The 19506-nt window shown below is 38.2% G+C and overlaps 1 protein-coding gene across 1 annotated transcript in view; it reads right to left on the minus strand.

The window, feature by feature from the left end:
• Positions 1-313: 313 nt before the first annotated feature.
• Positions 314-19506, minus strand: part of LOC122562038 (ras-related protein Rab-40B) — a 70094-nt gene continuing 50901 nt past the window's right edge. Inside the window, exons 3-6 of the mRNA XM_043714483.1 lie at positions 12888-12948; positions 9402-9479; positions 6202-6424; positions 314-1493 (exon numbers count right to left, since the gene is read on the minus strand). Coding sequence (XP_043570418.1) covers positions 1225-1493; positions 6202-6424; positions 9402-9479; positions 12888-12948 — 631 coding nt within the window. The 3' untranslated portion in view covers positions 314-1224. The remainder of the gene's footprint in view (positions 1494-6201; positions 6425-9401; positions 9480-12887; positions 12949-19506) is intronic.

Raw genomic sequence — 19506 nt, forward strand, 5'->3', positions numbered from 1 at the left:
ATATTGAGGTAAAGTACAATTCAAAACTTACACATAGAATGCAAATGCAAATACAGAATTGAATACAAGAATTATTGGCAGTTACGCCACTTCTCCAAACTTTTTGCATTTCATCAAGATGCAGGTACTTAAAGTAACTGCATCTTTACTCTTTGTAACAGAAGCATTTTGTTTATGAAACCCACCATAGAACAATGGCCCAGGCTGGAAAGCTACCAGTAACCCACTCAAATAATTGAGCCACCATCAGCAATATGACAGGAAAACCTAGGTTGATATTTCAATCTTTTTAAAACAGACACATATACTATCATTTTAAAGTACACTTCTGGTGAGAAAAACATTTTCCCCCAAAAGATATTTTAATTACAAAACATTATGGATAATTAACTCAGAAATCTTTGACCACATACTGTTAACATTTCTACCATCATCATCTTTGGCATTTCTGGTCAGCTTAGCATTATACATCTTAGTTTAATAGTGTTTTTTTTCTTTCTGTACAAAACAACAAATTGTAGTCCCACAAGGAAAATTATATTTACAAATGACCAAGTTAGTATTAATCCACAATAGTTAACAACCACCAGAGGAACTTGAAAATGGATTAATGTACAAATTCATAATAATTCTCAGCATATGATTTTTACATACAAATTTGAAGGTTATTTTCTGGATGGCTGCAAATTGTCAAGACAAGTCACATTCCCAGAAACAGACCTTCAACTGTCAGGAAGAATCCTTTCCTGGTTTCAATATTTAAGAATGTTTTGAAAACAGAGTATAGCTTACAGTGCAATTAAAATTCCAACTCCAAGTATAACTTTAAATATTCAACAACATCACACATGCCTAATTCCTCCAATCTACTCAAAACAATCAATCAATCAGATACAATTCAATTGTCTGGTTCTCATAAAAATGGACAAGTATAATATTGACTTTGAACTACGATAAAACAAACTTTCGTTCCCATCTCAATTTAAACAATCAGTCCAGAGAATCAGAGATCCCTGTGAGTAACACACCTTTTGCAATCACTTTTTAAATTAGCAGCATAATTTCTTACTCCCTTGTGCAAACTTTGAACCAACAGTTTATGGGCCCTTTTCATTTCTACTTGTTGAAGAAGTTCTCTTACTGCAACAGCCAAGATACTGGCATGGCAAGGTGGCATATGTAGTGATCAGATATACAATGTTCGTTTATAACACATGGACATAGCTAAGAGATTTTACAGCTGTTTCGACTGCAGCTCTGTGTCGGACTTTGGGAAGGACGAATGATCTTGGATTTCTTCAGACTACTTTGCTTGCCACCATTAGGAGTTAGAGAGTAGGAACGTCCATGCATCATCCTAGCATTCAGTCCATTGGCCATAGAAAAAGACTTAAGGTGACTCTTTAAGGTAACAGGAAGGGGTAGTTTGTCCACTAGATGTACATGCGTGCATGAAACAATGGCTCGGCAACACAGATCTTGTAGGCTTAGCACTGCAAAGAAAACAATACATCAGAGATAAGAATTAGTTACCTTGGAGTAGTTATAACAGGCCTCAAGAACCACCAAGAATCAATCCCAATAGCAATATACTGCTAATTTATTGCAAGAAATAAAAGATTTGAATTTCAGGCTACACTAAATTTGGTTTTCTGATCTTGCTCCAGACAGGCCAAGGTTGGGCTAGCAAACGACCCCAAAAGGCAGGCAAGGCAACTAAATATGTTCAGATCCTGAGGAAGGAGACCTGAATGAGGTTAATTGGGTTTCCTGATCTGATGAGATAGTTTAACTGCCTGCAGGTGAGCAGTTGGGGTAAGGTGGGGAACAGATCATATACAGTGAAATCACTGAAACAAATAATGGGACAATAAAAAGATTTATCATTGAAAATTGTAAAGTGCTTATTTGCATCAGTGTGAGAAACATTTCTGCTTTTAGATCATCACAAATTGAAGCCTAGTCCCAATTTTCTTAATCATATGTCCTGAAAGTATATTATTGAGAAACATGGTCCTGAAAAAATAGCAAAATGAAAAATGGAAGTCTCAGAATGAAACATTTACTGCCCTAACAAAGATATTCATTACCATAGTAGAATAGAAAGAGGTTTCAGTTTGATCCCCCTCACCTGGAGAGTTAACTGCAATTCTAGCACCGTTTAATAAGAATACTGTTAAATGTGAAAGTTTAGTGCATTGTTTGTTAGTCCATTCACCAGATGGTGGCAGCATACTATACATTCCAAAGCTAGGTTGCCTGTCCAGGAAAGCAGATTTTCTTTCAATCTGTTGTTTTAAACTGACCACTCAGCATAACTCATGGTTCAATCTTGCGTACCCTGTAACAAGCTTTTAAATAAATGCTTGATTCAGCTTGGCAAATTTGATATGAATTCATATTTTTGAGTAAATCAATAAAAATTAAGTTGCAGGTCAAGATAACTCTCAAACTCCTGCACTCCCTTCAAGATTGTTCATAACTTGGGCAATATATTCTTCTATCTGCTCCTTGATTGTAACTGATTGCTGTGAACCAATAGATACTTCATGAATCCTCTGGCTTTTGTAGATTACAGACTTATAAACTTGTGATAGATATTCCAGTGTACTCATACGAACATGGAATTTGAAGCAATATTAGGTTATTCAACCTGTTGAGTCTGTCCCAATCGATCAACAAGATCATGGCTGATCTGTTCATGTTTCATATTCTATATTCCTATCCAACCCCCATAACCTTTGATTGTCCTGCCTAACAAGAATCTATCTTTGCCTTAAAAGTATTTAATAATCTTGTCTCCACTACCTTTGAAGGCAGAAAGCTCCAAATTTGGACAACATAGAAAACAAAGTTCTCCTCATCTTTGCCTAAAAGAGTGATCTCTAATTTTTAAAGTGGTCTTCCTACATACCCACAGGAGAGACATTATTTTCAGAACCATTATATCAAGAGCCATTATATTCAACATCTTATTCAATTCAATCAAGTCAATTCTCATACTCCGGTGGGAATATATCCAAGTCTGCCCAATGTTTCCTCTGGAGACAATCCACTCATTCTCGGCATCAGTCTCATAAATCATCTCTGAAATACCTCCAACAGATTTACATCATTTCTTAAATAAGGAAATCAAAATTGTACACAGTATTCAGGATATGATCTCATCATTACACTGTAAAACTAAAGCATAACATTATTGCTTTTATATTCAATCCCTCTTGTAATAAAGAAATGCTCACAATTGCTTATTGTACTTGCATATTAACGTGTTATGACTCACTCCAGAACTGCATATTTGCAGTTATTCTCTACTTAAGTAATACTCTTACTTATCCTTATTGCAAAGTGAACATGTTACCACGTTATGCTCCATCTGCCTGATATTTGCCCATTCACTGTAACACATTTTGATATGTATATTTCCTATCCTTGTGTTCTTCATCGCATACTTTACTACCTATCTTTGTGTCATCTGAAATTTTAGCTACCATGTGGACACTCTCCTCCTCTAAATCAATGATATAAATTGTAAAAAGATGAGGCCCCAGCAAAATTAATTACATTACAGTATGGAAACAGGCCCTTCAGCCCAACAAGTCCGCACCGACCCGCTGAAGCGCAACCCACCCATACCCCTCCATTTACCCCTTACCTAACACTACGGGCAATTTAGCATGGCCAATTCACCTAACCTGCACATCTTTGGACTATGGGAGGAAACCGGAGCACCCGGAGGAAACCCACGCAGACACGGGGAGAACATGTGACATAGTGGGCAGCACGGTGGCACAGTGGTTAGCACTGCTGCCTCACAGCGCCAGAGACCCGGGTTCATTTCCCACCTCAGACGACTGACTGTGTGGAGTTTGCACGTTCTCCCCGTGACTTTTTGGGCCGAAGGGCCTGTTTCCACACTGTAATGTAATGTAATCTAATCTAATCTTGTAATCTAATCTAATCAAAATCTTTGTGGAACTTCATTGTAACATTCTGAAAGTGAGAAGAAGACCCATTTGCACATACACATTGTTTTCTGTGAGCTTGCCAATTTCCTATCCATACTAACAAGTCACCCACTATAAAATGAACCCCTACTTTGTGCAATCATCTTTATGACTCCTTTCCAAATGCCTTTTGGAAATCCAAGTACATCTACAGGCTCCCTTTTATACACACAGCATGTTACTCCTTCAAATAAAAAACACCAATAAGTTGGATTAAAATGGTTAAACTCCATTGATTCAAATGACTTTATGGATCTATGACAAGAACTTGCTTAAAAGCAATAATTTTCATATGGCAATCCAACCAATTCTCTACACACTAACCAGTAAACGCAAGTAAATTAAGAGACACAAACTAAAGAAAAAATTTAAAAGAGAAGTTACAAACAACCTGATTTGGATGGAGAGAAATAAAGAGGATGAAAAAGGACTGGCATGCAATTGTGGAGCAAAGAAACAAAAAAAAAAGGTGAAACTGATTTTGGGCATGATAAAGGAAAGGGGCATAGATAGGATAAATAAACAAGGTCTTTTCCTGGGATTGGGGAGTCCAGGACTCAAGGTGAAAAGGGAAAGATATGAAAGGGACCTAAGGGACAACTTCTGCACACAGAGGGTGGTGCATGTATGGAATGCGCTGCCAAAGGAAGTGGTGGAGGCTGGTACAATTACAGCATTTAAAAGGCATCTGCAGGAGTACTTGAATAGGAAGGGTTTTGAAAGATATGGGCCAAGGGCTGGCAAATGGGACTAGATTAGGTTAGGATATCTGGTCGGCATGGACGACTTGGATAGAAATATTAGATTAGATCACTTACAGTGTGGAAACAGGCCCTTCAGCCCAACAAGACCACACCGACCCTCTGGAGAGCAACTCACCCAGACCCATTCCCTTACACTTACCCCTTCACCTAACACTACGGGCAATTTAGCATGGCCAATTCACCTAACCTGCACATCTTTGGACTGTGAGGAAACCGGACCACCCGGAGGAAACCCACATAGACACAAGAAGAATGTGCAAACTCCACACAGACAGTTGCCTGAGGCGGAAATTGAACCCCGGTCTCTGGCGCTGTGAGGCAGCAGTGCTAGCCACCGTGCCTCCCATAATGGTCTGCTTCCGTGCTGTATATCTCTATGACAAAGGAAAGAAGAGGCAATGGGAATGAGACATTACCCAAGATGGGGAAAGCAATTCCAATGTAATGTAAAGAGTCTAAAAATCCAAGGTGATTGGTCAACGATTTGGTGGAAATGGGATCAAGAAAGCAAAAGGTGAGCCTCATTGACAAAATGGCTTTGAAGAAAGCGTTACTATAAAATTATCTGCTTAGCTGGAAAGCACTTGAAACATCAGGCCATGAAAGATACTATGTAAATGCATGCTTTTCTTTCTTTTTAGAGAGAGCGTGAATGCTGAGGCATGGTGGGGATCTCTTTTGATTGGTGTGTCTCAATTTTAGTTGCTAAAATGTTCATGAGTCTGCTCGCACATGCTGTTCATGGTTAGGGGAAAAATAGGGAGCAGCATCTCAGAAGAAAACAGATAGCGGAGAAAAGAAACCCACAATTATCTTCTTCCAATGTCATACTAAATTAGTTAATTTTAGCTATATGGAGTGAGGGGTTGATGGAAGCATCAGGAGAGCAATAAAAGATGAGGATTTCAAAGGGATAGGCATCAAGGCTGAAACAAGATAATGGCCTATCGTCAGATATATCCTGAGCCAATGTAGCCCAGTGACAGGGACAATGGATGACAAGACACAGTCAGCAAAAGACAACAGAAGAAATGTAATCCAAAGGCAATGAAGACATCCCTAATAGTTCCATTTGGTGGTGGGAGTAAGGAGTGAAAACAGACCTCAGTGCAACTTAGTTGCCTTGATCGTTGTAATGAAATCTGACGCATAGCTCGGAATTGACAAGCCATTGACATCTAGCTAGACTGTGCACCAAGGGAGAGGGATGATTATTTCAATTTATGATTGAAACATCTGGAAGGTAGCATTTTGTACTGATTTCAGGTTGTAATAAACACCACAATTACAAATAGAAAAAGAGTTCCTGTATATACAGTTATAATATTTTAAGAGTTTCATTTTGGGTGTTGGCACCTTATCTCTTATAACTTTGGAGAGGAAAAATAAATTTCTCTAACTTAACAGCATTAAGAAAATTAAAATCTTACCTCGGTTAGGCCTCCAAAGCCTGTCCATTCCATGCCGCATTAACACGATCCTTGCCAATTCTGTGAATGACTCAATGATGTTAAAGTTGCACAAAGGGCTAACTTCAAAGAATGTCATGCCTTGCCGTTCAGCATAAGCCTGAGCCTGTTCTGTTGATACCTGCCGCTTAAAGGCTAAGTGAAGACGATTTCCAACCAGGATCTTAGGTACACCTGGGGCATGCTGAGTAAAGGAAATCAGAACATTACTCAAAGAGTTGTTTTGTGAGTGAATTAGAAGTTCAGATGTGTGGACAAATGATCCAGTTCTCCAGAACCACAGTAGTATGGATGATTCTTAACTGTCTTGTGAAATGACTCGCAAGCCATTCAACAATATACAAGAATAAAACCAGGCATCTATTCTACATTGACCAAGGAGAGTACTTCTCACTAACATCTGGAATTTGTTCCAAAATGGGGAGAACAATCTCAAAAGACTATTTGAGTAAAATATGCATTCTTACTAATCTAATCATCAAAGATAGATCTGTCCATGAAGGTATTGGCAGGAGTAACCATAGCATAGCCGTTGAGTCTTCACATTAGGTTCAACTTAGTGGTAGAGTGCACTGGAACTCAAGCCTCACTATTGCTGAAGTTGTCCCATGAAAACTGAATATCCAACATTTTCAATTTACCCGACTGACAAATCCATTCTACCAGAACCCAATAAGTCAAGGGACCAATATTGGTTCAACAAAGATTGCAGGAGAGCATGATTGGACCAACTATACCTAAACACAAGATCCAAACCTGCTAGCCCATGAGGCTGCATGTAAAAAAACAAATTGTGGAGCAGCATGCTATATGGTAAAGCTAAATAATCTCAGAACCAACTGGTCAAATCAATATTTTGCAGTTCTGTTGAATGCAGGTTTGAATAGTGGTGGGCAGTTAAACAAATGGGAGAATGCTTCTCCATTAACAACTCCATCTTCAATAAAAGTAGAGAAAATACAACACACTGCAAAAGTGAAAGATGAAACATTTGCATCCATCTTCTGCCTGAAGTACCAAGTGGAAGACACCCATACCTCACCACACAAATTCATCTCTTTTGTCCATCATAGGATCAAGATTATAATGATACTTGGATTCAATTGGTCCTCATGAAATAATATTCTGCAAATCCAACATACACAGAAAAACAAACACGGAGGTCAACTAACCTTTTGTTAGTAGTGTTCATGATTTCATTCAACTTCCTTTTTTCTTAGTTCATGTTTCAATTTAAGAATATTGCTCTCTTTTTATCATAGAATCCCGACAGCATGGAAACAGGTCATTAGGCCCAACATGTTCACACCGACCTTCTGAAGAGTATCCTACCCGGACCCATTCGCCTATCCTATTACTTTACATTACCATGACTAACTCACCTAACCTACACATCTTTGGGCAATTTAACATGACCAATTCACCTAACCTGCAAATCTTTGGACTCAAACCAGAAATAACTTGACTAACACAAACCTATTTGAATTAGTCCATCATAACAACAAGTTCTGTATTACAATTTAATGCACCAATTGTATGAAAGCATTATCTTCATAAGACTCCTTTTTTATTGCATAAATCAGAACAGAGACAGATTTATCCTAGGTTACAGAGGGAGCTAAGGGAAGATATTGCTGGAGCCTTGACAGAGATCCAGCAGGCCAAAACTGTCAAAAGACTGGAGAACAGTGAATGATGTTTCTTTGTTTAAGAAGGGCAACAGGGGTAATCCAGAAAATCATAGGCCAGTAAGCCTTACATCAAAGGAATGGAAATTATTAGAAAAGATTCTTAGTGACGGGATTTCCTCGCATTTGGAAAAGAATGACCTTATTACAGATAGTCAGCATGGCTTTATGTGGGTGAGATCTTGTCTCACAAATTTGATTGAGTTTTCAAGGATGTGACAAAGATGGTTAAGGCTAGTGCACTGGATGTTGTCTAAGTGGACTTTACTAAAGCATTTGACAAGATCCCTTAGTAGCCTTCTCCAGAAGATTAAGTTACATGAGATCCACAGTGAGTTAGTAAGTTGGATATAAAATTGGCTTGGTCATAGACAGTAGCTGTGGAGGGATGTTTTTCTAACTGTGGTGTTCTGCAAGGATCAGTGGAAAGGGACCTCTGTTGTTTGCAATCGATATAAATGATTTGGATGAAAATGGAGGTAGTCTAATAAGTAATTTTGTACATATATGAAAATTGATGGTGAGCTCTGGATAGTGAGGAAGGTTGTCAAAGGGTACAGCAGGATATACATTGGTTGGTAAACTGGGTGGAGAAATGACAGATGGAGCTTAATCCAGACAAGTGTGAGGTGATGCATTTTGGGAGATCAAATTCAAGAGTAAGGAATACTGTAAATGACATGATCTTTAGGATCATTAATATACAGTGAGATCATGAGGCGCAAGTCCATACCTCCCTGAAAGTGACAACACTTGTATCAAGTGGTCAAGATGGCATATGGCTTGCTTACCTTCAGCAGAATATACAAGTTGACAAATTACATTACAGCTGTATAAGAAATTTTAACTGTGTCACATTTAGAGTGTTCACAGGAAGGATGTGGAAGCTTTGGAGATTTTGCAAAAGAGGTTTACCAGGATGTGGCCTGGATTGGAGTGTATTAGTTATATGGAGAGGTTGAACAAGCTTGGATTATTTTCACAAGAGCATCAGAGGCTGAGGGGGCAACTTGATAGAAGTTTAGAAGATTTCGAGAGGTATAGATAGGATGGATAATTTGAGTATTTTTCCCAGGTGGAAATGTCAAATACTAAGGGGTATGGGTTTAAAGTGAGTGGGACAAGTTTAAAAGATGTGCAAGGCAATTTTTTTTAAATACAGATAATGCCCGGAATGCACTGTCAGGGAAGTTGATGGAAGTAGATATGATAGCAACATTTAAGAGGCATTTAGACAGATTAATAGATGGAGAATAGAGGAATATGAACCATGTGCTGGCAGATAGGATTAGTTTAGAATGGCAGCATGATCAGCATAGATGCAGTAGGCTGAAAGGCCAATTCCTTTTCTGTACTGTTCTATGTTCTCCATTTATCTCCAGTTGAAATTCCAATAAAATTATCTTCATTCTTCTTCAGTATTTAGGTTAGTCACCTTTGCTCATGAACCACTAGAGATGAAAGGTGCCTTACCTCATCTATTTCTTTGATCCACCTGTCAATACCATCAAATGACCAACGATTTGTAATGTCGTAGACCAAGATGACACCCTATGAAAATCAAAGGCAGATGATAACAATCCAATTGTTTCCTAAATATTTCACAATTTACAAAAGAAAGTTTTCTGACAAGGCATTCTCTGACATACCTACCCAGCTAGCAATGCCTATCTTCTCACTTAAAACATATTTTCATTCCTATATTCATTTATTTTCTTCACACTACGCATGACTTTATTCTTCTGACTTTAATTTTTCATACTTTTATTTTTCTGCTCTTCTTCCTTTGTCTTGGCTCCACATTATTTTTAAGCTGCAGTTATTTTGGTTCCTTTCTTGTTTGGATTTTCAGTACTTTTATTTTGTCAGCATTTTTTAAACAATTCATGCACTGAATGCTGGTTTCACTGGCTATGCCAGCATTTATTACACATCCCAACTACCCTTGAGAAGGTTGTGATGAGCTAACTTCTTCACCTGCTGCAGTTCATCTGTGTAGGTATATCTATACTATGCTAGCAAGTACAACTTTGGTCCAAAGACAGCAAAAAGAACAGGGATATATTTACAAGTCAGTATTATGTATGACTTGCAGATGGTGGCATTTCCATGCATTTGTTGTTATTGTCCTTCTCTATGGTCCAAATCAAGGTTTGAAAGGTTTGAAGGTGGCTTGAAGAATCACTGCAGTGCATCTTATAAATGATATGCACTGCTGTTACTAAGTATGGAGGAATTGAATGTTTAAGGTGGGCTGACACAACTGCAAATAAACAAAGTAAATACTATATGAAATTTAGATAGTAAAATATGGTTAATGCAAATTTTTTATGCATTTTGGCTTTTTAATATGGGCATCCCCTTTAAGACTTGTTGCCTTTGGACAGTTTGCTAATTTTAGAATGATTTTGTCAAACAGTGTAAAGTATCAGAAATGATGTGATGTTAGTCACAAAGTTGTAAGCCACTGATGACAACGTTATCATTCGATGTTTTACTCTTTATTAATAACCTTTTAAAAGTTATTTACAGATTATTTCTCAATTGCTTTCTACAAATGCAACTAAATTAAACATTCCATCTGTACCATTCATTATGTTTCTTTCTTCAATCTCTATGTTGCTGGTGATTCAAACTTCCTTATCACATTTCTTACCCTAGGCTGCTAAATGGAACATCAGACATCACAGCTATATCTTCCAAGCTCAAAGCTCAAATTAACAAAAATACATTTTCTTGTCTATGCTACCCAAATTGTGCTTTATAATAGTAAATATAGTGGAAGTAGAAAGATTAACTGGAAAGATCTATGACCAAGAGTACACAAACTTCTGGCTGCAAGGAAGATGCACTTTATTCAGAACAATGAAAAGTAATTTTAAAAAATTGTTCTGCATTTGGTTCTTTTATGTAATATTGAAATATAGATGGATACCATATGCAAGGTGACCAATTAATCCATTGTCCCTGTGCCAGCTTAACAGTAGAGTGTTCACTTGAACACGTTCCACTGCTTTCAAGCCAGAACTTTGTATATTTTCCCTTCACGTATTTATTCCATTCAATGAATGTTGCAATTAAATCTGCTTGCATCCAAGCGTATCAAAAGTTACAGGGAGAAGGCAGGAGAAATGGGGTTGAGAAACATGTCAGCCATGATTGAATGGCAGAGCAGACTTAATGAGCTAAATGGCCTAATTGTGCTCCTCTACTTTAGGGATACATTTTGAGTTGGACTCCAGAACAGAACCCATTCACAACCCAGTGGACTGCAAAGAGATTACCTCTGAAAATCTGATCCATAGATTCTTGTGCACCTGTTACCTTAATTTATTGGACTTGTTTACTACTTAGATAGTTAATGAATTTTAAAAGCTGTAGTCACTTTCATTTAACAGGCTCTTTGATGGATAGCAATATTTTTTCCACTTCTGATCCACAGTCCAAAAATAAGGAAAAATAAATATATGTGAACTTTACAATGTGTTCTCTACCCCTACTACAGCTACCAAAGATCAAAATCTGAGAACAGGACATGCCTGAAGTACTGTACAATGACCAGATAGGATGGCAACAACTATCTCTGCAAATGTAATGAGTAATAATGAAGGTGGACATGAATAGAATAGAATAGAATAACTATTGATATCCCACGAGATATCAAACATTCAAAATTGAGCCATTAACAAAACGTCAACAGGTAATACAAGAACAATTTATATTTATATTACAACTTTAATGTCGTAAAACATTGTAAAGCATCATACACAAGTGTTATCAGAAGATTCAAGAGATGGAAAACTTTGGGGGAAAAGAGAATTCCAGTGCTTACGTTCATGGGAATAGAAATTGATTGACAAGGAATGATGAAAATCAAGGGTGTAGAAGAGGCCAGAACTGGATTAGTTGGGTCATTGAGTACTGCCCTGCTCATCTTTTACACTTAACTGAAATGGAGACGGAGTCTCATTTAATATCTCATCCAAAAGGCAGTAGTTGCAAAAAGATTATATTTCCATTGTGTGTTTGAATTGTGTGATGCTTGTTATGGAAGGTGATGATATTTTCACTGTTCTCAGCACAGAGTTGCAGGAAGCTGGGACGCTGCTCCAACAAGCTGTTTGAGAGTACTGAAACAGTGAAAGGTCATGGGAAATGCTATGCATCACCAGTACATGAGTGAAAAGCTGACCTCATGAGTCAAATGAGTCTTTATTACTTGTGGTTATGTTGTAGTAAGGAATTAGTGTTGGATTTATAAATTGCATGAGATAACAGAACAGATGAACCACAAATGTAGCTAAAGCAAAGAACAAAAACAGTTCTCTCAAAATTAAAAGGATTAAAGGTTTTTTTTTCCAAAAACCTGTGTTTTACTATCGTCAAGTTACCTCATGATTAGCAAACTAAAATCTTCAATCAGTTCATGTAGACATATACTTCATATGTAGCAGTTGCACTGTAAACATTGCAGTTCAAACAGTGAAAAGTTAACATTTACATCAAGATTTCAATTAAAATCTATTTCATTGTACTAATCAAGCTGTTGTGCAGTTTGCAAAGATGGTCATTAGTTTTTGCTAAACAAGCTATGAAGCAGTAATTTATGTGAATCCATACTGTATTCTATTGCTTACCAGGAAGAGAGATCCATTGATGGTAAATAGAAACTGAAGTACTTCAGGACATTTCAGAGTGGTTCACCAAACCAAAATGTGTCATATAAATAGTGAAGACATACCCAACCAGGAATTTAAAAAACATTTTTTCAAAACAAAATAAACGTTATCTTCACATTATCAACTTTTTTAAATTGGGACTGCTCTTGCATCTTCCACTTCAAAATTATTTACGCATTCTCTTAGTGAATAAAAATGCTATTCAACCTTCAGGTATAGCACGTGAAGACAACATGTTCAATAATACAAATTTTAGTTCAAAAAACATAGTTTGCTTTACCTGGGCTCCTCGAGAGTAGGAACGGAAGATGGTGCAGAACCTGCCCTGACCAGATGTATCCCTGTAGATAAAATTAAACAGTAAACATTTTTTAAAAATCAATTAAAAAACAAAGAATGTTGCCATCATTTGATAAAGGAACAGAATTATGCATTTTTCAAACTTACATATTTTACAAGCACAGACTTGCAAGTACAACATAAAGATTGCAAGTAGAAAAGATGACAGCAGCATGTTTCTCAACCCCTTTGGTCCACCACTGACAGTGTTTGAGAAAAATGTTCCATTGTAAAAAACAGAGTATTGTGGTCAGTGCAAGGAATACAGTTTAAAATATCTGAAACCATTTTTCCCAGCCTTTGCTAACACCACACTGTATTTAACATATATAAAGATGTGAATGTAATAACTTGATGGATGGCACGGTGGCACAGTGGTTAGCACTGCTGCCTCACAGTGCCAGAGACCCAGGTTCAATTCCCGCTTCAGGCGACTGTGTGTGTGGAGTTTGCACATTCTCCCAGTGTCTGCGTGGGTTTCCTCCGGGTGCTCTGGTTTCCTCCCACAATCCAAAAACGTGCAGGTTAGGTGAACTGGCCATGCTAAATTGCCCGTAGTGTTAGGTGAAGGGGTAAATGTAGGGGAATGGGTCTGGGTGGGTTACGCTTCGGCGGGTCGGTGTGGACTTGTTGGGCCGAAGGGCCTGTTTCCACACTAAGTAATCTAACCTAATCTAATCTAATATCACTGGTCTGGGGTTAAGTGCATCCCTGCACCAGGCAGAACTCTCTCACAGCTGCACTTCCATGATTTTAATTCAGTGTTCTGTCCTTTCTCAATGATTTAACAAATAAACATATCACTTGGTGGGATTTTTGAACAATGAAAATCCAAATGTAATTATGGAGCAGTACCAGGTTAGGCCAAACATGGGAAGGGAGAAAAGTGAGACTTAAGGACAGCGGGAGATGTGGAAGAGAAAATAGGCGAAAATTAGCTTCCTTGAAGTCCATACATCATTTTGCACCCATGCCCATCTTTCACGGTTGCAGGGGCCATCAAGAGTGCACTGGCAGTTAATTCTGTAGCTAAACACGAATTGAAAAACAAATAAACAAATTTCCTTCAACAGAATCACTTCGGGATCAAATAATTTGAATATTTTAAATAATTACATTAGCCTGTGTTCTGCACTTTAAGATATAAATAAACTTGAAAGGCTGAAGATTATCCATAGCTTGTGATTTGTTAGTAACTGCGTTTTCAGTCTTTCATGTATGATAAAGAAAATATTAATTATTTGCGACTGTTCACAAGTGCTTAGTTGTACAGGTTTCATTGTTCACTGTACACAGTTCCAAAGAGTCACTGAATTTGAAACAGTTTTTCTCTCCACAGATACTGCCCAACTAGCTGTGTTTCTCCAACTCTGTTTTCAATTCTTTCACTTTTTTGCTCTCCAGCATTCACAGTATTTTGGTATTCGAAGGAACAAATAAAGATGAGCAAGAATTAGACAATAGGCCAGTGCATTTTTATGTGGGATAGAATGAAAGTAGCTTTTCAAGGAATGCTTTGTTTCATTGAAGGGTGGTGAACAATATAGGAAATCTAATGGTGTGCGCAAGATAGAATAGCAATTAAGATTACATAAGTTCAGATATTTGCATACACAAATGAGAGAATGAGGGGGTGTGAGAACAGCACTGTATAAAACCAGCAAGGTTAGAACCTTGAATTTTTTTTAATTATCCACCTTAGTAGATGGAGGAAAACTATTGACATAAGGTGGAGAGAGTAAGTGAACATATTCTGGGGTGGGGGAAGGAGGTTAGTCACTACTACAGGGAGCAAGACATCATGATTTGAAGCTCAGAAGAGAGACAGAAAAGGAAGAAAGGTTTAGGATTGTGGCAAGGTGGAGATACAGGATGTGACTGACAAAGAGACCAATTTAGGTTTTCTTGAGGAGCTGGGAGGAGCTCTCCTGCTCCTGCTAGCTGACAAGGGCTGCAAAAAGGAAAATTTATTTTCTTCAGCTCCCAGTTCCTTTTCAGTACCAGGTTTCCCAAAACCTTGGAAAATGGCAACTTATGTGCCAACCATTAAATAGTTATATGTCAGGCTTCCAGTTGTGCTGCAGGAACCAGATTTAAATATGTTAACAGAGTGATTTATTTCCAATGTGGGACTTTCATGATAAGAAAACTGTTGCTGTCAAAACATTTCTGCTAATCCCATGTCCCTGCTAAGTAGACCAATCTGCTCTCCTTGGCTGCAGCAGTACGTTGGTGCCTTCCAAACCAACTGGACTTCAACCTGTCCGACTGACTACTGTGAAAACCGGCAGAAATTTAAAGGGACACTGCAGTTGAAAAATATAGGATGTCCAAGAAACCTGTTCTTCCAAGATTTCCTGACCTTAAAGCAATTTCTTGCATGGAATGCGATAACCTAACCCCATCTGCAGGCTAAAATTTAGGCTGCAACGTTTATTTTTTTAAATGTGGCATTACAGATTAGTTCATATGAAAGACTACGAGAGACTGAGAAATACTGTTTTGTAATTGTACAGAATGTTTTTGGTGAACTCATAATCTACGAAAGGAGATGTATTTCAGGACCTTAGGAAATGGAACAGCAATTAGAGAGAATGGAGGATCAAAGATAAGCTTTTACAGATGAGATCATTGTGTGAGGTTGAAACTGTGAAGGAAACACTGTTCAATACAACAATACAGTTGACAACGTCAGTAAGCACTGGGCTGTGGAGGGGTCGTAAGAAGCCTAAGAACTGGAAGTACAGAATGACAAGAATTAGAAGACGTATCTTATGAATGGAGATTACTTTGGTGATAGCAGTTTGGAACAAAGGAGAAGTGATAATGTTGTCAGGTATGGATCAAGGTGTGGTGGAAAGGGGAGAGCAAATATGGTCAAGAAGTGCACAGCCCAGATTTCTTCTCTCACACAAGGAGTTTCCAGAATCAGGCCTCACGGTCTAAAGATACAAAGATACAAAGATAGTTAGGACTGAGATGTGGAGAAATGTTTTCATTCAGAAACTAATGAGCTTGTGGAATTTGCTACCACAGAAAGTAGTCAAGGCCAAAACATTAGGAGAAAGTGAGGACTGCAGATGCTGGAGATCAGAGTTGAAAAGTGTGGTGCTGGAAAAGTACAGCCGGTCAGTCAGCATACGAGGAGCAGGACAGTCCATGTTTCGAGCATAAGCTCTTCATCAACATTCCTACGAAGAGTTCATGCTCGAAACATTGACTCGCCTGCTCCTCAAAGGCCAAAACATTGTATGACTTCAAGAAGGAGTTGGAAATAGCACGCGCGCTAAATGGATCAAAGGATATGAGGGAAAAAAGGAAGAGGCTATTGAGTTGAATGATCAACCATTACCACAATGAACAGTGGAGCAGATTCTAAAAGCTGAATGTCTTACATCTGCTCCTATTTTCTAATGTAGTAGGCAAGTCAATTCATTTCAGATATTAATTACTGAGTAAGATTCAAAATCACAACTTACTTTCTGACTGTACACATATTTTGGCTGGGTAAAATCCTTACCTGCTAAACCTATCATCCCTTTTTAAAAAAAAGTACAAAGACGGAGGAGAGAAGTAGCATTATTTGATTGTTACTGGTATGACATGAAAATACCTTATTACTTGCATAGCTACTGTGTACAGATGAGAAATTTGGAAACGCATCAAATATCCCCTACCACATGCCTCAAACCTCTGATTCCACATTCTTTATACCACTTACTTCGTAAGTCTCCATAAAGTAGGGCTACCTTTAATTTTGCTGAATGACAGATCGAAAGATAATACTAAAATAGAGTGGCAGAAACATGTTTAAAGTAGGGAGGGGGTGGGTGGGGGTGGGGGAGAGAGGGGTTGGACAAAATCATTAGTTCCTAGCATTAGTTCATTAAATGTCCATGTGAAGGATCTGTGGCAACATATTGCAAGGATAATGCCATTTGGGCTATCCAAGCTCCCCTCATGCACAATAATTTATCAACTTAAAATAGCAGGAATTAAAACTAATTTAATAAGACACAATGAACAAGCACCTGGTGATCTAGGATAATGCAAATCCAATAGTGCGAAGTTCAGCGAGAGTAACACTTACACAGAAACCAAATGTGCATCATCAAAATTCATAAGGTCTACTTGGGGGTAAATTACATTGTATATCAGGCAAAGAAAGACTTCATCAGCTAACCATTTCAAATTCCACTTTCATTTCTGAGATGTCACAAAAACATATGGTGTGTTAAATACCAAGGAGGAAAGTCTTAGATCATAGAACATTATCAACGGATTAGTCAGATGAACAGATGGAAAATAGAATTATTCTTGAAAAATGTGAGGTGACGCATTTTAGGAGGACTAACTAGGCAAGGGAGTACACATCAATTGATAGGTTTCTAGGAAGAGGAGAACATCAGAGTGACCTTGATGTGCAATTTCCACAGATTCCTAAGGATGACAAGGTAAGTAGGTAAGGTAATTAGGAAGGCACATGGAATATTGCCTTTTTTAGATGAAACATGAAATACAACAGCAGGAAGGTGATAGTTGAGCTGTACAGGATACTGGGGGAATACTGTATGCAAGTCTGGTCATCACACTACAGGAAGGATGTGATTGCATGGGAGAGGGTGCAGAGGAGGTTCACCAGAGGGCTTAAGCCCAGAAGATAGATCAGACAGGCTGGGACTGTTTTCCTGAGAGATGAAAAAGCTGAGGGTCGGGGTGGGGGTATATGACTGATGTAAACACAACTGAGGGGCATAGATACAAATGAACTTTTCTCCTTAGTACATGGGCATGGATTTAAAGGGCAAGAAGTTTAGAGGGGATTTAAGGAAGAAATCTTTTCACCCAGAGGGTGGCAGATATCTGGAAGTTAATGCCTCAGAAGTATTACAGCATTTCATAAGTATTTAAATGATTAGTAAAAGCACCATAAAAGCATAAAAGGTTACAGGCCAAATGCTGAGAAATGGGACTAGAACAGATAGGTGCTTGATGACTGGCATAGCCACCATGAGCCAAAAGGGCCTTTGTGTGTGCTCGGATCAATTCGGATTCGAAATGTATTCTTAAAGGAAATCTCTCCTAAATGTATTGCCAAACTAATAATAAACATGAATGCCCAGTTTCTGTGAAATTATACATTGTTTCAAATACTTCAAAGAAACAACATTTTACATTACGTTAAAATATTTATGAAGTCTCAAATTCCACTCAAAGCAAATTCTCAACAGTGTCATTAGCCTTGGTGACTTGGAGTTAAGTGAAACTGAATCATTATATGACTGTGTACCCATTTAACATATATGTTATTTTCAGCACAAAAAGAAATTAAGCATTAGGAGAAAGAATAACATAATAATCAAGTAATGTTCATGCTGTCATATTTCATGAAAATCTCTTTGCAAAACTTTGATTGCAAAATTAAGGGATCATTAGTTCTAACCATTTACTGATTAATGGGGATCATCTAATAATTATAGCATCGTTCAGTCTTGTAGCTATTGTCTGTGTTATGGACTAGGCCAGACCACTCAAAACATTCTTAAACGGGCAGCTCAGACCGTAACTTTGCAATTTGTCCTGGTAAGTGTACAGTGAAAATTACCCAGAGTAAGTTAGCTCAGTTGACTACCAGGTTTTAAAACAGACAAATATTTATTCACAAAATTAGGGAAAGAAACACAAAGAACAGAATATAGAATACTCACAGAACTCACTCTATCCCAGACGAGATTTAATTATGCTGTTTTGAATACAGAGGAAACTCGATTATCCAAATATCAATTATCTGAAAATCGGATTATCCGAACAGAATCTGAAGGCCTCATGAAACCATTATAACAAAGTGGTGTTGCTGACATTGGTCTTTTGTTCACAGTACAGGATCAATGGCGGTTACCTGCACTGAAGAAGATTGGACTAGAACAGATAGTTGCATAAAAAAGGTGTTAATGTTAAGTCAGTCATTAGACATAAGATGGATGAGCTTGAGGCTCTTTTGGAAATTGACAGATACGATATTGTGGGGATAACAGACGTGGCTTCAAGTGGACAGGGCCTGGGAAATGAATATTCAAGGATACACGTGTTATCGTAAGGACAGACTGACGGGCAGAGGGGGTGGGGTGGCCTTGTTGGTAAGGGACGATATTCAGTTCTTTGCGTGGGGGGACCTAGAGTCAGGAGATGTAGAGTCAGTGTGGATAGAACTTCGAAATACTAAGGGTAAAAAAACCCTTTTGGGAGTCATCTACAGGCCCCCAAACGGTAGTCTGGATGTCGGATGTAAGTTAAATCAGGAGCTGAAATTGGCCTGTTGCAAAGATGTCACTACAGTTGTTATGAGGGATTTTAACATGCAGGTAGACTGGGAGAATCAGGATGGTATTGGGCCACAAGAAAGAGACTTTGTGGAGTGCCTCAGAGATGGATTCTTAGAGCAGCTGGTGCTGGAGCCGACCAGGGAGAAGGCAATTCTGGATCTGGTATTGTGCAACGAACCAGAATTGGTCAGAGACCTAGAAGTGAAGGAGCCATTGGAAAGTAGTGACCATAATACA

Source organism: Chiloscyllium plagiosum, chromosome 24, assembly GCF_004010195.1.
Source record: "Chiloscyllium plagiosum isolate BGI_BamShark_2017 chromosome 24, ASM401019v2, whole genome shotgun sequence".
NCBI lineage: Eukaryota > Metazoa > Chordata > Chondrichthyes > Orectolobiformes > Hemiscylliidae > Chiloscyllium > Chiloscyllium plagiosum.